General features: G+C 42.2%; 2 protein-coding genes and 1 non-coding gene across 3 annotated transcripts; 2 read left to right on the top strand and 1 right to left on the bottom strand.

Annotated features, from left to right (window-relative positions):
* Positions 2,338-22,147, top strand: LOC109836299. The gene is made up of 6 exons (XM_020404157.1): positions 2,338-2,552; positions 2,796-2,891; positions 6,354-6,609; positions 7,100-7,177; positions 21,494-21,579; positions 21,705-22,147. Exons 1-6 carry the CDS (start codon positions 2,502-2,504, stop codon positions 21,765-21,767), a joined length of 630 nt encoding a protein of 209 aa, XP_020259746.1. The 5' UTR covers positions 2,338-2,501; the 3' UTR covers positions 21,768-22,147.
* LOC109836298 (NADH-ubiquinone oxidoreductase chain 6-like) lies at positions 16,675-17,834 on the bottom strand. The gene is given in 7 exon segments (XM_020404156.1): positions 16,675-17,281; positions 17,284-17,376; positions 17,379-17,445; positions 17,448-17,500; positions 17,503-17,575; positions 17,578-17,681; positions 17,684-17,834. Coding segments are annotated over 7 exon segments (879 nt in total). The 3' UTR covers positions 16,675-16,943.
* Positions 19,173-19,243, top strand: TRNAN-GUU. The gene has a single exon. It is a non-coding gene; the product is annotated as a tRNA-Asn (tRNA).

The following is a 22,240-nucleotide window of genomic DNA, read 5'->3' as shown; positions in this document are numbered from 1 at the left end:
CTTGTGTCACTGCCACAAGGAAGAAAGACCATTGGAAACAAATGGCTACAAGATCAAGCGAAATGGCGATGATCAAGTGGAGCGATATCGTGCTAGATTGGTGGTAAAAGGATATGCTCAGAAAGAAGGTATTGATTTTAATAAAATATTTTCTCCTGTAGTTCGACTAACAACAGTCCGAATAGTCCTGGCTATGAGCGCTAGATTTGACTTACATCTAGAGCAGCTAGATGTAAAAACGGTATTTCTTCATGGAGATCTTGAAGAAGAAATTTACATGCTCCAACCAGAAGGTTTTGAAGAAAAAGAAAAAGAAGAAATTTACATGCTCCAACCAGAAGGTTTTGAAGAAAAAGAAAAAGAGAACTTGGTTTGCAGATTGAACAAATCTCTGTACGGTCTAAAACAGGCGCCGAGGTGTTGGTATAAGAGATTTGATTCATTCATCATGCGCCTTGGATACAACAGACTTAATTCATACCCTTGTGCATATTTCAAGAGGTTTGGTGAAAATAACTTTGTTATTTTATTGTTGTATGTTGACGACATGTTGGTTGCATGCCCCAACAAATATCATATCAAAGAATTAAAGGCTCAGTTGGCTAGGGAATTTGAAATGAAGGATTTAGGATCTGCAAACAAGATTCTAGGGATGCAAATTTACCAAGATAGAATTAATAGGAAGATTTAGCTTTCTCAGAAGAATTACTTGAACAAAATCTTGCGACATTTTAACATGCAAGATTGTAAGTCAATTTCTACCCCACTTCCTGTTAATTTTAAGTTATCCTCCAGTATGAGTCCTAGCAGTGAAGAAGAGAGGATGGAGATGTCTTGAGTACCGTATGCATCAGCAGTGGGAAGCTTAATGTTCGCGATGATTTGTACAAGACCAGACATTACACAAGCAGTGGAAGTGGTTAGTCGATACATGGCTAATCCTGGTAAAGAGCATTGGAATGTTGTAAAGAGGATTCTAAGATACATTCAAGGAACCTCAAATGTTGCATTATGTTATGGGGGATCTGATTTTATTATCAGTGGATATGTTGATTCCGATTATGCAAGTGATCGTGATAATAGCAAATCCACCACAGGCTATGTGTTTGCACTTGCTGGCGGAGCTGTAAACTGGGTTTCAAAACTGTAGTCAGTTGTGGCTACTTCAACAACAGAAGTAAAATATGTAGCAGCTACACAAGCTAGTAAAGAGGCGATGTGATTGAAGATGGTGCTGGAGGAACTCGACCATGAAGAAAAGAAGATTTCTCTATTTTGTGACAGTCAGAGTGCTTTGCATTTGGCAAGAAATCCAGCCTTTCATTCAAAGACCAAGCACATTCGAGTTCAGTATCACTTCGTTCGTGAGAAAGTGGAAGAAGGAACAGTGGATATGCAGAAAATTCACACCAAAGATAACCTAGCAGGATTTTTTAACAAAAACAGTCAATACTGACAAATTCATTTGGTGTAGATCCTCCTGTGGTCTGTCAGAGACGTAAGCAACATGAAAATGGCAAGATAGAAAGAATGGTGTGAAGATATGATTGACAGTCAATCAAATCTTCAAGTGGGAGATTGTCAGACGCCTAATGAAGCCACAGCGCCGAAAGCCCACAGCCGCAATGGTTGAAAAAGGAGCGCGTGGGCCCCACGACCGAAAAACTCACCAACTGGTTCTTTGACATTTGAAAAGAAAACAAATTTTGCGGGTCCCACAACATAGTAAAATATTAATATTTTATTGTACATAGTGTTTTTTAAAATCCTATAAATAGGCTCCAAATCCTTAAGGAAATCTCATCCCAGAAACAACTTCTTATATAGAAGAATGAGAGAGAAAAAATAGAGAGAGTTTCTCCTTGAAAAGAGAGAGAGTTTGTAACTCCAGAGTTTTTCTCCTTATAGTGGATTCTTCTATTCTTGCCCGTGGACGTAGGCAATCAAGTACCGAACCACGTAAATCTGTGTGTCCAACTTTTTATCTCTACTATTGCCGCGACCCTGCTTTATTGGGCCCGGGGTTTGTCCCAACAGATACTAGAGGTGATATTTAGGCAATTTCACATATTGGGTTTAGGGTTATCCAACTATGGTTTGTGAAAATTACAGGAAAGCTAACAAAGGGACGAAATTGCGAGAGCCCTATATATCTGAGGAACTAATGAGCAAATATTGAGATACAAGGGACTGGTATGGAGTTAAGGGACTAGCAGCATCTAAGGAACCCATCAAAATATGTGAAGCGATGGTGAGTAGACCGGGTCGGTTCTTTTGGGGTTTGGTTGACTAAAACGGTCGGAGTTGAACCGAGAAACAAAATAAGCAAAGCCCTAGGAACTTCTCCTCGTATCAAATTGCTTCATTTCATTGTTCTCTCCCCTTCAATGCTTGCTTACTGAATACTGATAGCTATCTTAGAAAGAAAATTTTAAGAAATTAGGGTTCTGTTTGATAATACTAATAATCTTATACCTTTCTTAGTGCCTTCGTGCTCGATCATGTCATCCCCTGATGATAAACCACCACAGGAGGAGGACACGATTTCAAAGGTGCCATCTTTCTCTTTACATCGGTTCCCTTTATTATTATTCATTTATTTTCTTATTGTATTGCTCCGGATTAGTTTTTTTCTTTGTTCTTGTAATTTTGATTGTTTTTTTAATAATTATATCAACCCAAGAAAAAAAAACCCCAATATATGGGCATATCTTAATTTCTATGATGCATCAAACCAACAAAAAAAAGATCTGATCTTGTTGTATAGATTCTAATACTGTAGTAATCTAATTCAGGAAAACCCAAGAATGGGACGCTGGGGCACAACAACCTTGCTCGGGGTATTTGCTGGCTTGCTATACGGAGGGAGCAAGGAGGCTTCTGCATCTGTTGTAATGCTTCCTTATTTTTCTCAACTTAGGATTTGTTGGCCGATATTTGCACCTATAGATGAATGCACTAGTTTTGAGATTTTAATATATAAGTCTTTTTTTCTTATCAGATGTATTTCAAACTCAATTTTTTGGTTGTGATAGTATACTCTGCGTGCCTGTCTCTGACCGAGTTTCCTTATGCCTATATGCATGACTTTCTTGCTTCATTAAGTATAATCCTATCATTTCTCCAAACTAGTGCGCATAACGGTCTCCATTCACATGACTGTAACATCTTAATCAATTCTCCGATTTTGTTCTTAACAAACAACTTTTACTGATTCACCTATTTCTTATCCTATTTATCAATGTTTTTGGTCAAACATTATAGCATTCTCTTTCGTGCTACGCTCATTTTATAAACACATGGTTTCTTAATTACCACATTCTATTCCATAGACCATGTTTGATATTATAATTGTCTATTATGTTTTTGTTCTATTGGTTCTAAATCTTTTTTTTAGATCTAAGAGTTCCTCTCCACATTTCTAGTTTGAAACTTATTCATTCTCTATGCTTATCAACTATAGCTATGTCATTACAACATACACCATCAGAATCTTCTTAAATATGCTGGTAAGCACACCAGAACTAACATGTAGAGATAAAAATCTTAAATTCTAACCTTGATGCAGGCTTACACTAATGGGGAATGCACCATCTTTCTTCCACTTTTTGTTATGATAGTTGTTTCTCTATCAAATACATCTTTTAATCACATCCTAGTTCATGCACAAGTTACATACATGATTCTTTTCTAAACCCACCACATAAGTTCCACAGGCACTCTAGTATAAGCTTTATCCTAACCATTTGCATTTCTTCTTTCCTCCTACATCTGCCCATTAACCATCTTAGTATATTTATAGCTTCAGTAGTTGTTTTCTAGCATGGAACCAATTTTTTCTCAGAAAGAAAAAGAAAAATGCTCTCAATCTTCAATCAAGTTCCTCATTTGCACATTATATTGGCATGGTCATCAGCTGATCTAATACCAATCATAATAAAATGTGGGAAATGTTTTATTTTAGGGAAAAATGCTTCCAACCCCCAAAAGCCAAGAAAACGTGCTTCCCACCCCCAAGACTTTGTTAACGGGTGTTTTATCCCCAAAAATAAAGATTTTGTTCTCTGAACCCCCAAAACACAAAACCCAAGAGATTAAAATATGTGAAGACCATAATACCCTTCTCTCTTTTTCTTGTTTTATTAAAATATGATGAGGATTATTTTATTATTTTTGTTTTCTCTCTCTCTTTATCATGATGTACTGAGATGATAGTTAAAATAATTGATGAGGATTATTTTATTATTTTCGTTTTTTATTATTTTCGTTGTTTATATTGGGAGATTGTTAAAGTTACGGGTTAATTGTTAAGGTTACGAGTTAATTGTTAATGTTACGGGTCAATTGTTAAGGTTATGAATCCTCTCTCTCTATCATGATGTTACTTTGATGATATTGAAATGATTGAAGAGGATTATTATTTTATTATTTTTGTTTTTTATTCTTTTCGTATTTTTAGAATATTCGTTAATGATAATGGTTGGTTGTAAAGGTTATGCATTGATTGTTAATGTTACGGGTTGGTTATTAAGGTTACGAGTTTGTTGTTACGGTTATGGGTTTGTTTTGTAGGTTACGGATTTGTTGTGTAGGTTACAGATTTATTGTTAAGGTTACGAGTTTAATTGTTAAGGTTACAGGTTTAATTGTTAAGCTTACGGGTTTAATTGTTAAGGTTACGGGTTTAATTGTTAAGGTTACAGGTTTAATTGTTACAGTTACGGTCTAATTGTTAAGGTTACAGTTTAATTGTTAAGGTTATGAGTTTAATTGTTAAGGTTACGGGTTTAATTGTTAAGGTTACGAGTTTAATTGTTACGGTTAGGGGTTTAATTGTTAAGGTTACGGTTTTAATTGTTAAGGTTACGGGTTTAATTGTTAAGGTTACGGTTTAATTGTTAAGGTTACGATTTAATTGTTAAGGTTACGATTTAATTGTTAAGGTTACGGGTTTAATTGTTAAGGTTACGGGTTTAATTGTTAAGGTTACGAGAGAGAGAAGAGATCCATAACATTAACAATTGATCCGTAACCTTAACAATTAAACCCGTAACCTTAACAATTAAACCGTAACCTTAACAATTAAACCCGTAACCTTAACAATTAAACTCGTAACCTTAACAATTAAACCGATAACCTTAACAATTAAACCGAAACCTTAACAATTAAACCCGTAACCTTAACAATTAAACCCGTAACTGTAACAATTAAACCTGTAACCTTAACAATTAAACCCGTAACCTTAACAATTAAACCCGTAACCTTAACAACAAATCTGTAACCTACACAACAAATCCGTAACCTACACAACAAACCCATAACCGTAACAACAAACTCGTAACCTTAACAACCAACCCGTAACCTTAACAATCAATGCATAATCTTTACAACCAACCATTATCCTTATAACAATCAATGCATAATCTTTACAACCAACCATTATCCTTAACAACGAATATTCTAAAAATACAAAAAGAATAAAAAACGAAAATAATAAAATAATAATCCTCTTCAATCATTTCAATATCATCAAAGTAACATCATGATAGAGAGAGAGAGAGGATTAATAACCTTAACAATTGATCCTTAACATTAACAATTAACTCGTAACCTTAATAATTAACCCGTAACTTTAACAATCTCCCAATACAAACAACGAAAATAATAAAAAACGAAAATAATAAAATAATCTTCATCAATCATTTCAACTATCATCTCAGTACATCATGATAAAGAGAGAGAAAACGAAAATAATAAAATAATCCTCATCATATTTTAATAAAAAAAGAAAGAGAGAGAATGGTATTATGGTCTTCACATATTTTAATCTCTTGGGTTTTATGTTTTGGGGTCTCAGAGAACATAATCTTTATTTTTGGGGGTAAAACACCCGTTGACAAAGTCTTGGGGGTGGGAAGTACTTTTTCTTGCTTTTGAGGGCTGGAAGCATTTTTACCTTTATTTTATTTTGTTTATTTTCCACATACAGGATAATATATGTGGCTATTTAGCAGAGTGCCTATAAGTTTCACAACTTCTTTTGTGGCTGTTGTGTAAGTGTAAGTTGATATTTTTTAGTCCAGGTCTCACTTAAGTTAGCATATGATCAATTTCAACTTTTCTTTTCAAGGAATTTGCTTTGTTGCATATAGATATAGTGTCTCTTTTCTCCTTTGCCCGTGTATAAAACATAGTTGTTAGTGATCATCCATTTAAACGCCACGTTCCTTAGCCACCCTATGATCGTAGAAACGATAAAAACCTTAATGAGAAATTAGAGAAATGAATGTGGCTTCTTCTCCTTTTCTCCTCTAAGGTGATTGATAATAATAGTTTATATTCTTCATATGCAGAGCAAGGATGCAGAGGTGATGTTAAAGCTTGGAAGCACACCAGACAAGCGTGAGCAGTACAGATTAATGAGAGATGCAATGGAGAAGAGGTTTGTCCGGGTGGCACGTGGTTCGATAGTGGGTGGTGTCCGGCTAGGGTTGTTTACTTCTGCTTTTATTGGCTTACAGAACCTTCTCGCTGATAAGCGGGGTGTGGATGATGTATTCAACATTGCTGGAGCTGGATCCGCCACCGCTGCACTATTTGGGCTTATATGTGAGGAAACTGGACTTATTTACTGCTTGATGTTTATGTGTTTGCCTTTTCCTTGATGACTGTTTCTTGAGTAGTTATAGTACTTCTGATGTCTTTGTGTTTGCCTTTTTCCTTGATGACTGTTTCTTGAGGAGTTATAGTACTTCTGACTCATTCCACCTTTGCTTTTCCATGTTTGGATTGTTTAAATTTTAGATGAATCTCCATCAACGTTAGAAATTATGTGTGTTGGTAAGCACAATATTAACGTAAGTAAGCAACTGATTTGGATGCTGCTGCTTTGTCGGTGGCCCTTAGATCTGACCCAGTGTTCTAAATGCAAAGTACTTTCATATCTGTATTCCTGCAAAATGAAATTTAAGCTGTAGTCAGTTTCATACTAGGTCTTAGGTCAACTTCATTTCCATTGATTTAATCTGTAATTTATCCATGACAAATCACAATCCAGCTACTGGTAGTTAACCGTATATTTTCGTTGTCTTATATACAGTGCCAGGTTCTGCCATGTGGAGAGCTAGGAATGTCTTGCTTGGTTCTGTCCTGGGAGCTGGAATTTGTTTTCCTCTAGGTAATATGTGTGCCTTGTGTTCCTTGTGTGCTTTCTCTTTCCATAAGTGCATGCGAGCTCTATAGTTACTTCGAAACAAGTATGCTGCTACATATTTGTATTCAAGTGTACTGGTTTTATAATAATACAATCTAAACTGAGCTCCAAATGTTCTTCGTGCTGATGGTCTGGTAGACCAAATGATTTTTTTGATTCAGTATTTCACAATAATACAGTGGAGAGTTGATAACAGCAGCTTCAGAGTCAACTTTTGCACTGAGAACACAATTCATCACCGTCCTTCTCACAAGAGGCTAAGCCCTGGCACGTTGATCGAATCTTCTTTCGCATTCAGAAGAGAGGCCCGAGAGAGTGGTTCAGGTGACTACCGGAGTCATTGATGAAGCAGGTCAGATGGGCTTAGTAGGGCTCGAACCTACAATATCACCGTTATGAGCGGTACGTTTCAACCAATTAAACTATAAGCCCCAATTACTTACTGTCTCTACATGCAATTCCTTCGGAAGAGCGACAGAAAGAGGAGGCCTTTGCTCTATCTGCTTCTTCTGAATCCCGGGGAGGCCGTTGATCTTTGGCAAGCCCTTCGTATGCCAGCCATACTAAAGAAGCTAAGTGACTTTCGTCACCCAAGTAGTGAGTTTGAGAGTGACCGGTAGGGCGACTACTTGTACTTCTAGGCGTTGGCGACCTATAGTCTTGTTACGCAAGACGGCTTCACTCGATTCAGTATTTCAATAGAACAAACAAGCCCACTAAAAAAGAGAGAGTATATCGTATACGATAAGAGTGGTCTGTGGAGCTGTGATGTAAGCGGCCTGCTCAAACGGTGATGCTTAAACTTCTCCAGGTGAAGGGTGCTGAGCACGGCATAGAGGCTTTGGCGAAGCCGGAGCAAACTGAAGAGGAGCGGCGGTAAGCAGGAAGGCATGGCTGCACTACGGGTCGGGCAGCAGGCAGAATGAATGCAGAGTCGGTCTTCTCTGAAGAAACAAACGGAGGCTAGAAAAGAATAGCAGGGCAGTCAATCCGATGAATGTTTTCTAATTGTAACTAGGATTATGACTTCAAAGAAATAAAGCTCGCAAAGCGGGAATAAAGCCAAGGGTGCGCTTACGAGTTCTACTTAATAAGTATCTGCCCCATGTGTGCGCGGAGAGCTTTTGCTTTAGGCTTCTTTCTTTTTAGTGGCGAAATCGCATTTTATTCATCTTTCTTCTCTTCCTCGGAAAAGCCAAGTGCTGCTTCTTCGGCGGCGTGATTTAGACGGATTTGTTGGAGCAGGTTATTACAATCTTGCCAAGCGAGGGCTAAAGTTTTCCAACGGTCTGTACGCATACCTACCGCTGCCTAAAACTTGCCCCTACTAAAGTAAGCGACAAAAGTGACGTTATTTCCTTTTGATCTTTCTGAAATCCCATTGCTGGGCATAGCTTAGATAAAAGCAATCCTTCCCGTTGGTACTGAGAAGGCTATGACCTTATCCCCGGTCCCAAAATCATGTTGGTTAATGAAATTCCAACTGAGAACGGTTCGCTACCCGGGCCCCCCGAAGGGGGTAATGTAAGAGTTTTCGGGCCCTTACTTAATAGGCAGATAGTTTCTTTGCTGGAATCAATCTCTGTCATGCCTGGAAACGACCGGAAAGACACTTTGCAATTCATGAATCCGTGCTCTCGTTTGTCTTGAAGTCTTTCCGCCTTTAAGTGTTGTTGAAGAGGTTCGAGAGGACTTCTTTAATGGGAGTAGCTACTTGAATAGGCCAATTTTAAGTTTGAGCCCGGCTGCTGCTTGATTGAAAGCCTTGTTGAGATAAGGGAGAAGTTATATTTACGGCATTTTAACTGTAGGCTGGAAGCGGCAAAGGGATAGGTGACAAAGATACCTCTCTTCTGAGGCTTCTGGATGGGTAGTCTGATCTTTATTAACCATTCCATATGGAAGAAAGCGCAACTTTTATGAAGATCTTTGGGCCTTGCACGCCAATGGCATGGCCTTGAAGCTTTGTTGGTTTAGCTGCTAACTCGGTCCAGCATTCTTTGGTGCTATTTTCTTTTTTGAGCCGGGTTGCCGCCATTGGATTGGCATCCCGTCGGCCTCTCCAGTCTAAAAGGATGATGAGCAAGTACAGTTGGCTTATAGACTATATGTCTTTAGCCGACTCTTTGAGTGACCAGCCGGAGGTGCCCTCAAATTTCCTCGTGCAGCGGAATGAAATGACCGCAAAGTCGATCGAAAGTTTCACTCACCTCTCCCGGGTAGCTGGGAAGGGAGTAGTCATCCTTTTTCGTAATTCATCGCAGTACCGGTTATGTACAAAACAAGAAGCATAACCTTTTCTTTAGCTCCGTGCCTTGTGTTACTGAAAATTTTTTGTCATCCAATGGGAAAGCGCCTACAGACGACAAAGTGAATAAGGTGATGTTCGCCCTCTCTGCCTAAATTCCACGGTGGGAAGCAGAGTGAATCTTTCTTGCTTCCTCTCCTGAGTTGAGAACACGCCGCGCTTCCTAAGCTGAACTGATTCTGTATAGGGCCTCCGTCTTCGTTCGAATCGCTCGTTATCTTGCATAGGGCAATGCAAAAGAAATGGCGAATCATCTTTCCCACTCAAGTGCGGGAAAGCAACTCTCAGTGGGTGAAGATGCTAACCGAGCTGACAGCCAGGGCAGGGGCATGCCGATCAAGGTTGTTCTTCAGAAGGTAGGACCAAACAGAGCGTTCGACGATCAATTCGGGATGTGTAGGGCCTTCTCACATCAATGTGTCACCAGGCTATGCCATACATCTTCACGATGCTAAAAAAGCAGCGGCAAACAGAGCCTTCTGAGCGAAGGAAGGAGACTGTCAGTCTTGGGCGTCGACTCTCAGAGGGGTAAAAGTCGCTATAGCGGGACAACTTTCCAATGGCCGTCAGAACGAGATGAGGTGGTATGAGCCGGGTTTTTCGAGAGAGACCAGGAGCCAGTTGGTGGAAGACTCGGAATCCCTCAGTTCGAGCAGTGAGGCAGTTGGTAGTCACCGAGTGCGACGCTTAGAAGAGTGAAAGCTTTCACGTTCTGCTTTCTCGTGACATTGAGGTGTGCGAGGTAGGCATCATGTTCCATTGTTGGAGTGTGAGATTGTGTCATGCCTGGCTCCTACTGACTGAATGGGATTATCCCCATGGGCTCTACTCTTGCAAGCACGTCAGTAGGTAATAAGATAGGCACTGTGAGAGTTTGACGCACCGGCTGTTTGTGACAGTGCTTTTTTGCAAACGGCGCCGCTGTGCTTAGCATAATTCTCCAACTGCTTATCTAAGTCAATTCGCAATGAAACATCTGGCCCTTTTGCGGCACTTCAAAAAGAATGGCTATGCTTCTTTCATTGCCATTCCTCATCCTCTGGAAAGGAAGCTACAGCTCACATAATCAAACTCACCCATTGCCCATGCTGCAAACGCGATAATTCAGCTTTGCTTCCCCACCCATCGGCCCATGTTTAAACACGTGTTTACAGGCTGAAAAAATTGCATTATCGACCATTTTTCGACTTGGGGCTTCTTACCCAGTCGATCTGCTGGATCTACATCCCGAAGGGAAGTCCTCGGCGCTCGTCTGCTGAGAGTCGGTCTTTCGCTGCGCATCTTCTAAACATTCCCTTCCTAGCCGCCGGGCCCCCTCTGGGGAACCCTCCTTCGCTAGTATTACTCTTAAATCATACTGCATACTTACGAATAAAGGGGTAAGAACCCGCATTCACAAACAAATTCATACGGCGAGATAAGCGACTACCAAGGTCGATGAAAAAGATGCCCTTTCCACTACGCCTTTCATGTAGACTTCTCTAAAAGAAAAAAATAAAAATAGGGGGAGAAATGTGCTTCCCGCTATCGGATCGAATGCCTCCAGTAGCGGCGGCTTTCCGCACTGCAAATTGGTTCTGTTCCTGCGGCTTCATGGGATATTTCAAAGCTGGCTTAGCGACAGAGGCATTTGATATGCAACTCTGCACAAGATCCCCTTCGAAGAAAAGAAGAAAAGAACGACATGGGATGAACTTGGCTCTCATTATCTGTCTGGCCCGCACCTGCTGATGAATAATAATGCAAGCACATAATTCAATTCCTGATCGCGGTCAAGGGTAATGAGGCGGCTAGCAACCTCTCTTTTCTATGAACCGTAGATCGATGAAAGAAGTAGCCAGTATAGTGACCCTAAAAAAAAAGTCCATTCCTGTCGAAAAGGGGAAGATCTTTAAATTCAGTCGTCTACTCGTCGGTTATTACCGCGAAACATACAGTCGCTATCTTCCATCTCGAGATTTGAATTGCGAATTTGTATGCCGATGTCTAACGGAAAAACACGAAAGACAAGGGGCAAGAAAGAGGCCCCCGAGTGATAGGTTTCGGAACGAGCATTTTAATTATTAATATACATATGCATATGCCCCAATTAGAAATGTTTTCATAGTTCCTAGGAAGCGAAGTTCCTTTTTGTTTGATTCTAGTATGTGACGTAGTAGAAAGATAGATCCTTTGCGCTTATGCACGGAAGCTATAGAGGTTGGAATGTGCAAATAGTTTTATTTGTTTTTTTAATATCGTGATAAGAAGATGATGCTTTGTACTCTCTAAAGATTATGTGCGATCAGTCTTGGTTCTCCAAGCTTAGCTTATTAACTTACCCTCTATTTAACCTGTCCGTGTCCGCTGCTGATGCTTGTTGATGAATAGGATAGGACAGTGCAAAATCATTTTAAGCTTATAATGAGCACTATGGAGGTCGATCATTTGCCAAGCATCTAATTCTTTTTCTTATTATGTCGTGGAGAAACGCTATGATGGACCCACATATCTGAGACCTACACCCGTTTTACGCTTGAAAGCTTAAGGGGAAGAAATGTTCGTTGTGGACGCAGGACCTGGTACCGCCCCAAAATTTGTATGCAAGAGAGGCCTACAGGAAGTGCCAATCAACCGCAGCCAGCAGGTTTGAGAATAAGGGGGAGTCGCACTGAATGTAGTGGCTGGTGAATCACTGATCAAAAAGCGGTATTTTGGAGAGATTCTTCATCGATCTCACGTGGCCGGTGAATTCACTGATCAAAGAGGCGGCGTGGGTATTCTTTTGGAGCCCGCCAGGTTTATGGATTTTGTAAGGATCCCTGGATGTAAGTGTGCTGAACTCGCTCTTCTTGCCACGAAGGATTCAACAAAGCGAGCTTTGGGATGGAACTGAAGTAAGATTTGGCGAACAGAAGCATAGGAGAATTTAGCGAAAGGGCGATATTAAAAGTGCAAAGGTTATACAAAAGGTGGTTATTCAGTAGGCCATTCGAAGGTTCATTACTTTTCTTCTACTAGTCCTCTCAGATAAAAAAAGGATAGCGAATGATCGATGTCACACATTAAGGCATTAACGACCAAGGACGAATATTGTGGTGTTATAACAGCGCAGGATCATAAGAATAACTTTCTGAGAAAAAAAAAAGAAAGAGTAAAATGTTCAAATCCGAAGCCCACAATTAATCCGTTCTTTGTTGAGGGTGTCTGCACTTATTCGTCCCTTTTTTTTACATAGCGAAGAAAGGTCGTGGCTCGAATGCGTGACTGCGGAGCGCTCTATGCGCCCTGGATCGGCATCTCTAAAATGTTGGTTGGGACAGAAAAAGACCTGAAACAGGGATGACGAAGAATGGAATTGAAAGAAGGATAAGTCTAAGAATAACAGAATAGAAAGATCCAACCAACGAGTGAGTGGCGAATTATTTGAATGTTGACAAAAGCCTGACATTCGGTGAAATGCGGCTCGAGCCGTCGATGTCCGCACATGTCTATTTTGATCAAAATATTATCAAACGGCGAAGCCTGGCTTTCAGCTATCTTTTTAACCTTCGACAGCAAAAATAGAGAAGACGAATGCATATATGATATGGTTTGCTATCTTTCACCGAAGATACCAAGCGGAAGAACAATGTGGTCCGGTGTGTCCAGCCCTCCTTCGAGCGTATGAAGCCCGTAGACAATGGCTTTAGAGAGATGCTTGATTTAAAGACAAATCGAGTAAATGAATTGCAGCTTCATTCTTTTACTGCAGTTCATTTCTTCAACTTGACACGCGTAGAATGGAAAGAGCGCTGAGCTCCCCAGCATCTCGTTCAAGGATCTTTCCTCTTTCTGGCAGTGACGTGTGAATTCGCTTCCCAGTTCTGCGGAGAAGGGAAGGAACTGACGACGATGGATTAGCAAGCATAAAATGCAGCCTCACAACAGAACGAAAATCGTTTTTCTTTCTTCTCAAAGAAATATAGCTTCTGCAAAAGATAAGGCCATGAAATCTCCTATTATGCCTTCTGTGAAGCGCTTGCACTTTACTGGTTGTGTTTGAGAGGATGGTTTTCCGAGATCCAGTGCGAGGTAAAGTGCTGTCCTCCGAAACGGCTATAAGCTAACTCCCTATGTTGATTCCTTCTGTTGTGGCCTGCCGTTCGATGACTCCGGGAAAAAGGTGGGCACGCTTCTTACTTTGAAAAAAGGGCCGAGGACAGTGAGTATTGAATATGCTGACAGGCGGCTAGCCGACATAACTAAAAGGACTAAAGCTCTAAAGAGGACGCAATCGAACCGAAAACAGATATATACGCCACTCGAGTGCAAGCCTACAGTTCCAGTTGTTCCGGCTATCGCCTACGCTTTCTGACTAACCGGAAAGTGGAAGGCATTAGCTCTAATCCAGTTGATGCAAAGAGCGGACCAAGATTAGTTGAATTGACTAGCCTGACTTGACATGGATGCGAATTCTAATTCATATAATCTTTCATCCCCACTAAGAAAGCGGAAGTCTTCAGTCTCATAAAATGAATTTTTCTTCAGGGCCGGAAAGCAAGGCTTTCAAAGAGGTGCACGCATTCGCGCAGCTCGTATTGGGAAGCAACCAGATGCTCGGTTGGAAATGAAAGTCAGTCAAGCCGAGGTGAAGCAATGCCGAGTCAAGCCACCCTGTATGCCTCAACAATCGTCTCCTTCCGCATGCTGAGTTGGTTCCTTCCCCTTTGCGATTTACTCTTTTTTGGTGCTTCGCTTCCCTAATGGGAAGGACTGCGCGCGCATCCGCATTGTTGACAAGCTTCCGGCGGATTGTAAAGACCTCTATTGAGATTGCACCGTCAAGAAAGGCGCCAACATGCAGATCACCTGGCCCGTCATGACCCTTTTTTCAACCGCATTGTAAGACGTTGCGAGCTTGCAGATCTGTAGTGATAGAGAATTCCACCTCTCATCCTTTTTCAAGACAGCCCTTACGCATAGAGATTCCCCACTTCCTTTCCCCCTGTAGCCTCTTTCGCAATAGAGTTGGCTCCTTACACTCTGATCGTAGTAGCGCCCTTTGGAGGTCTTGAGGTCTTGGAAAAGGGCTGCCGCTTTTCCGCTATTGGAGCGAGCTTCAGCTATTGCTTTCGTATCCTGACTGGCCTATCGCCTTTAGTTTCTCGAGCCTCAATGGCCGCTCTTCCTTTTTTTGATCGATCTCTATCTGACGCTTGCCTAAGCGATGTGTCAACTATCCGATCGTCTGACGAACGACCCGTGCCCGCGCTCTCTCTTGAGGAAAAGAAGAGCTTTCGTGAGCCAAGAGAACCTAAGGGTTCAGTTCAGATGATCAGTGAGAACCACACAGAAAGACGGGGATTGACATCATTGCTCAGACTGTTGTGTTTCAGACTTCGTTACGAAAGAAAAGACCAAAAGCAGACATGGACAGAGAGGAACAACTCTTACTCTGCTTTCTGGATTTTCGAGTGAGCAGAGTCTACAAAGAAAACTGACAGTGCCGGCCCTTGAAAGGCGCGGTACGGATATGGAGCGCATGTGAGCTTTCGTAAGCCCCACCTAGTCTCTAGCCTCTGTGAGCAGGCTGTTCGAGAGAGAAGAAGAAAAGCTTCTAGCGCTCAAAGTGAACTACAGTAGTCAGTCCTGGCTCATTTAGGAGAGTCAGTGCTAAGCGAAGGCTTCTATTTTGGATTGGGAGCCGGCAGTACGAACATAGATAGAGTCTTTCGGGCTCGCCCACCGTTGATTAGGGTAGGGAAGAGGTAAATCCTATGTGCCGACCACCATCGAGCATATAATCAGACCTGAGGAGAAGGGCTTTAAGCCAGCGCCTTACTTCCAAAAAGAATACCTATGATTTCAATTGTTTTTCATCGAGGTCCGTTGTTTTGACTGTCTGATTGATTCTGAATGCGGATGCCCGGCTTCGCACGCTTCCCCGTTGCTTTTCTTTAGTGAGGAACATTAGTTCCTAATCTATTAGACGAACCATCGGAAGGAACCAGACGGTTCGTTGAGGAAGGTTCTACTGGCGCCCAGCAGAAAGCTAGAAAGGCGATCTAACTGGACATTAACGCCGAACTCTTGGTTGGCAGTTCAAAAAAAATGACTTGGTGAATTCTGCGCATGCCGTAGGAAGGCGAAGTCATTGTTAAGCTATATCCACTCCGCAGCCTAAACCAGATATTGAAGACTGGTCGTCTTAGAACCGCTAACGGGGAAGGAAGCAAGAGCACGGCATACTACAACAAGCTTTAAAGTATACGCGAAAGACGGGCTGAAAGTCATTCACGGCTTAATTTCTCAGTGCTATGGAGGCCCCTCATATGGTTGTGAGCTGTAATACGCTTCCCTAACGCTGCAATATGACTAACGATATCGAGCTGACCCTGTAGGGAGGGAAAGAAGCCATGTCAGGAATTTTTTTGGCTCGACTACACGCGAAGAACAGTCCAGGGCTTCCTCGCACTCTGTTTGGCTACAATCGAAGAGCGGAAAAAATGCACTTAATTGCTTGTATGAAGATCGACCAAAAATGCTGCTTTGAAATCGTAGGAGAGCAGTCCACCCTTTCCATAATCTTAGATTATAGCGGGTAGGTTTAGTCACTTTTTCCCTGAAGCATGAGATGAGATTAGAGATGAAAAAGAGCGCTAGCCATTAGCAGAAGATCAATCGATTCAATACTTTCTTAGCCTTAGGCCAACCACATTGAGAAGAGGGATTTCTACTTGCCTTAAGACCAACTATGCGAGGTAAGTAGAGCACTCATAGCAGTCAGATGATCCTTACGCCGTGAAGGCAGAAAGAGTACCTGTTTGTTAATCAAAAACGGAGTCTCAAAAGCCATTTAATTCGCAGCGGTCTCAAAAAAAAAGTAATTCTCGTATTTTCGGCTAGATCACCACGTCAAAGACCTAGAGCGCTATGAAAGTCACGTTTTCAGCTTAAGAAAGATGCGCCTTCGAGGATTGTCGTTTAAATCAGCCAAGTGCCAAGGCAACAGAGCATCATCAAACTACCCGCCAGAGCCTCCTTTGAGAATCATACTCGCTATGCGTTCTTTCTATTCGCTCTCAGCTCTAGACGCAAACAGCTGATCTCTCCCCCCATTAATATCTTACTGCACTACTGCTATAAGTGAAGTTCGAATCTTATTCTTTTTTTTCCCTGTTGTCTTGCTTGGCTATGCCTCCTTTCCTACTACCATCCATCCTGGCTCGGCCGCGGTCGTCCCGACCTCTCGCTCAGTCCTTATCAAACCCTGGGGCTAATTCTTCCTCAGGCATTTTCCTTATTACGTATGCTCCGCCCTCCCGGTTCACGCTAGATGCCATAGACGGCGGCTTGCTATTAAGGTCAAGCTATTCAGTAAAGCGGCTTAACTTAACATAAGTGAAAGACAAAAGACTCTGCTCCCCTATCTTCTAAAGAGGATAGAATCTTCTTTTGTTCTTACATAAGGTGCAGAGCTGGAAAGATACAGATTCGGATGATAGTCAGGTTAACCTTGCGATCCTGGTTAGCAGGCCAGTAGCGGTTTTCAAAGGTAGGGGGGGAGCGAAGCTTAACGTCTGTAGGCAGCGCGGAAGCTACTGGCTTAACGAATGAAGGAGGCAGGCCGACTCGACTACAGAGACTACAATACAAGTCATGAGCGATAGCGAAGGCTCTCCCATTCCCACCGGGAGCCCCCCCGCTGGTCGCAAACAGGGCCGACCGGGAGGCGTGAGGCGAGATGTCGATTTGGTCTGTCGTCCTCCTCATTATAGTCCTCCTAGAATCAAGACGCATTTTCGTGATACATCCTGTCTTTTCACCTTTGTAGTCCATGCATAGTCAGTTACTATAGCCCCAATCATGGCTACTAATAAAATCAGACTAGGAAAACAAAACCAGCGGAATAGTAGGTATAAAAGTAATTGCCTAATGTTTCCAAATTAGTCCAACCTTCGTACCTTTCCGGCAAATAACCGTATATTTAAGAGAGGCTGTATTTCTTGGGGTTGGTATAATGGAATGGTTTCATTATCTAAAATGAAGAACATTTCCCACCAAAGGATCAGTCCAATAATACGCACTAACTGGTAAAATAGCGCAAGACTTCTTCGTGAATCTCCGCTATTTGAATATTGAACATCATAACCACGAATAGGAATGAAACGGCAATAGCTCCTATATGAACTACTGGGAGATCATAGCGGAGAAGTCGAGACTAACAAAAAGAAGTAAACCAGAAGTGTCGCGAAAGACTGGAGGGAAACGAAACGAATGTACCGGATTTTTAGCACGTACAACCATCAAACCAGAAGACCAAAGCAGGCTCGACGAAACAGAAAGTATCATGGTACGTCTGCCCTTCCCTGAAATGGAACTTGAAAATGCGTCTTCTTGCTCCAGCATTCAAGTCGATCTATTACGACCAGCGCGGTTGTTCGTATTTCATTTTGCTTCTTTCTTCCAAGGCCCTTCTTATAAATAAAAAAAAGGCACTCACTGAATTACTTACGGAATCTCGTCTTTCTCTCGACGCGCCCGAGAATTTTGGATGTGTCCCGGGTCGATCAGAGGTTCGGCTTGCTTCTCCCCACCACAGCAAACTCCAGCATCAAAGCCTACGTGCGCTACGCGCGCCGAGGACGAACAAGCAACGGATTAAGCTAAGCGCAAGGTTCTGAAAGAACGAACAAGCAACGGGCTTTCGCCGTTTCTATTAGGCGCAGCCGTTTTCTTTTTGTGAGCGCGTTAAGCGCATGCGCGTTTTGAAAGCTTAGCCCTGTAGTTTTTCACTTCAAAAGAAGGCGCCAGCGCTTGAGTACTGACCCCTCCGGGGTCCCGGGTTGCTTTGGCGCCGCCCCGACCGCCAACGTGAGAGTATTGCCTTTTTCAGCCTACGCTTGCTGCTTGCTGATGCGTGTGTTTCAAAAATGACACGAAGCTGGATATGAGTAGATGTTGTTGGTCGAAAACAAAAACTGTCTCTCATTCCACAATGGAACAGAATAGTCTCGCTCGATGCTTTTTCTTTTGTGTATTTTCATATTAGAGTTCAGCGCAAAGTTCTTGAAACTTCGAAACTCAAACCAACTAGAAAAGAATGCTACAATGTTCGAAATTCTCAACTTAACACGCCCCACTACTTCATCTACCGAAATAACTGGGCCAGATCTAATGTATTCTAGCATTAAACCAGCTCATGACCTTAGGTATACAGCATGGAGCAGGCAGAGAGATGAAAGGACGCACCTTCTCCCTGCTTGCTTGATCGGAATCTATTCTAGAAGGGATGAAGTGCTACTTAACTTAAACTTAGGAGTAGAAACTCGGAGAGACAGACAGAGAGAGGACTCTCTCATACTTGCAAACTCCTAGATAAGAACCTTGTTTTTGGTAGAATAGTTCCCTCCCTCGCGGTCGCCCTTTGTTGCCCCTCGTAGAGTGAGTCTACTTAGCGAACTGGCAGGACGCGGAGATCGATTGATCAATATGCATATCGAGAGTGGATGGTTGACCGCCGCCCCCGCTTGTCCTGTCCTGGAGGCTCTCTGGCCGGGGAGGCAAAGGGATTGCTATCGTCACCCTTTCTCCCGGTGTATGTGAAAAAAGAGAAAGTGACTAACCTTTTTTTCTTTTCGGTGCATAGGTTGGTCCAAAGAACGAGAGTCGGCTTCCTTAAGGAGTTCTTCCTCAGTAGCTCAGTGGTAGAGCGGTCGCTGTTAACTGACTGGTCGTAGGTTCGAATCCTACTTGGGGAGATTTTTTTGTTTTCTGAATTCGAATTTCGTTTTCTAGCTTTTCTGACCTAGCGACCCCTGTCCTTCTCGCTTTTTTTTGAAAGACGCAGCAGAATTTTCAAACGGGACATCAAAAGTGGGAGTTGATTGTTGGAAATGTCTTCCTCACTTCTCGTATAGGTGAACTTGGTTCGTTCAATGAAAAGGGATAAGAAGGATCTAACTGGGAATGAATGGGAAGACTGGAGTAGTATTTTCCATTAGCCGGAAGGAATTAGTCTCCACTAGCGTAATTCGAAGAACAAACAAGAAAAGGGTTACAGTTTAGGTAGGAGGATGGATGTGGTCCAATGGCTAAAGCTCTGCCAGCTTCTTGTAGACTGGCAGTCTCCGAGAGGAACCTTAACCCCCCGGGGGCCGCGGTGGGATGGTAGACTTTTCTTCGCCACGGGGGGCAACGAAGTCCTTGGTATTAGCAAGGGGGGAAGGCGGATCTCCACTCATTCATTAAGTGCCTGCGTGAGACGCGACCCACACAAAACGAAGGGGGTGGAGGGAGACCCGAAGAAAGAAGAATTGTATTGAATGCTACACCGGATCAGGAGCTTCCAGTGAAGACAAATGGGTCGGGCAGGCGCCCGGAGGAAGGAGGATCGGCGCGGGAAAACGGGGTTGCGAACCCGCGACTTCTGGCGTGACAGACCAGCACTCTAACCAACTGAGCTATTTCCCCCTTTCGTCACTACTGTCGATTCCAAAAGTCACCTACCGGTTACTTGTCACTATACAAAAGTAGCTGTACAACAGAATGCCGTTCGCACTTTGTGTACTCTTTTTCTTTGAGTAGTACGACAAAAGAAACGGCTCTGCTCGCACGACTCAAACGGGGCTCCGCGCTCTATCTGCTATCAAGTTAGTTGGCGCTACGCGCGACTTCAGTTGACAAAAGCGAACAACATAGCGCTAGCGCCCGCGAGAACTTTCGTTTTGTTCGCCTTCTATCTAAAAGGCCTACTGACGCGCCGGTGAACAGCCGGTTACTAAAAAAAGAATAAGACGTAGTGAAAAAGGACCAAAACAACTGACTGAAGCCTACATCCCACTACGTAAGGGTTCCCTCTTCCTATGAGCCTTGAGTAAGAGAGGGATTCCATCGGGCTGTAGCTACGGAGCTACGGGATTCCATCGCCTTGAGTCAATAGGTAGGGTCAACTACACCAAAGTGGAAGGGCCACTATCTAAGCTATTAGTGGGCTTGTTTGTTCTATTGAAATACTGAATCGAGTGAAGCCGTCTTGCGTAACAAGACTATAGGTCGCCAACGCCTAGAAGTACAAGTAGTCGCCCTACGCGTCACTCTCAAACTCACTACTTGGGTGACGAAAGTCACTTAGCTTCTTTAGTATGGCTGGCATACGAAGGGCTTGCCAAATACAACGGCCTCCCCGGGATTCAGAAGAAGCAGATAGAGCAAAGGCCTCCTCTTTCTGTCCGCCTCTTCGGATGTTACTCAATAAAATATTTTTATAAAATTTATTGAAGCTCACAATTGTGACCATTGACCAAGAAATAGCTTAGAGTGTTCCTTGATAATAGCAAGAAGGAAGATGTTGTGAAGATGATTAAAGCAGGATTGTTTAGATGCATTGGCCTTTGAGTACTTTGTTACCATAAAATACTCGTTAAATCAAAGTGAAGTATCAGAGATATGCTTCATCTCTCAGAAAGGTTGCAACTATGAAAAGATGCCTGATAAAGAGTGTGGCTGTAATAAAAACATTGAGATGGTTGAACAGCAACAGGCTAAAAGATAACAATAAATGGCATCGCTAATACTAAGTGCAGGCATCATGTTATAAGATGGGGGATGATGTTACGTGATTGTTTGTACATGCAAATCTAGAATTGTGAGTGCTAACTGCTAAGAGTGCTAGACCAAAACTAAACTGTATTAAGGCAATAAATGTAATTGCACCAGCTTGTTTACTTGAAGAGAAGGTCCTTAATGGACCTAAATGGAGGAAAATTCATGCAGCCGACCCAGAAATTGAATAAAGTTGGACTTCATCGTGACTTTGTTGTTTTGTCATAATGTCATATTTAATTTTTGCAATTATTTGATAGAATCATATGCATCTATTTTTTGTGCTTGGTGATGTTTCTTCTTACGTGCATTATTATTGGCATGCTAAATCACTGTCAAGTTGCTGATAAGCTTAGAACTGACATGTATACCAGGCTACCAGCTAACAAGGTTAAATTGCTTTACAGGTTGGGTACAGTTAAAACTTCAACAGAAGGCAAATGAAGAGATTGCAAGTGCTAAATTATCATCCGACTCGAATGAAGCAGGGGAGATGAGTGGAGTTTGCAAGTGCTAAATTATCATCCGACTCGAATGAAGCAGGGGAGATGAGTGGAGTTGGCGCTGCAATAAAGAGGCTGGAAACAAATATCATCCGACTCGAATGAAGCAGGGGAGATGAGTGGAGTTGGCGCTGCAATAAAGAGGCTGGAAACAAATCTTCAGAAAGAAAAATCGTAGTTTAGAATACTGGATTTCAACATGTGGAAGCAATAGGGAAGATCTTTGATGAATGCTCCTCATTGTAAGTCTGGTTCCTTGCCAACAAGCAACTTGCAGAAATAGCAAGATTCTCCAGTTAGATGTACTATTGTGCACCTACAAATACCTTTCAATCAATTCACCTAAACATGGTCATACTTGTTCGTCCTTGTAAGGTCGTTTTGTGGTTGATAAAATCAGTGACTGCTTCAACAATTTAAGCCTTGATGGAGCCTAGAGGGCAGAGGCCAATTGTATGCCAGTTAACTGTTATTTATTTGTCAGGAGACTGATCCATGTAATATTGCACCCGTTCTTTTCGAGTTAAATAAGAAGGGTCTTTTGAAAATTTTTTAAAATTTTTTTGATTCCTTTCTGCATCTTATGTAATTTATGACTTTTGTTCCTCTTACTGTGACTACTAATCAAGTTGATACTATGCTAAGCAGGGA

The sequence above is a fragment of the Asparagus officinalis genome, chromosome 4, assembly GCF_001876935.1.
Source record: "Asparagus officinalis chromosome 4, Aspof.V1, whole genome shotgun sequence".
In the NCBI taxonomy this organism is placed as follows: domain Eukaryota; kingdom Viridiplantae; phylum Streptophyta; class Magnoliopsida; order Asparagales; family Asparagaceae; genus Asparagus; species Asparagus officinalis.
The sequence above is the reverse complement of the archived record's forward strand: the minus strand, read 5'-3'. Positions and strand labels throughout refer to the sequence as shown.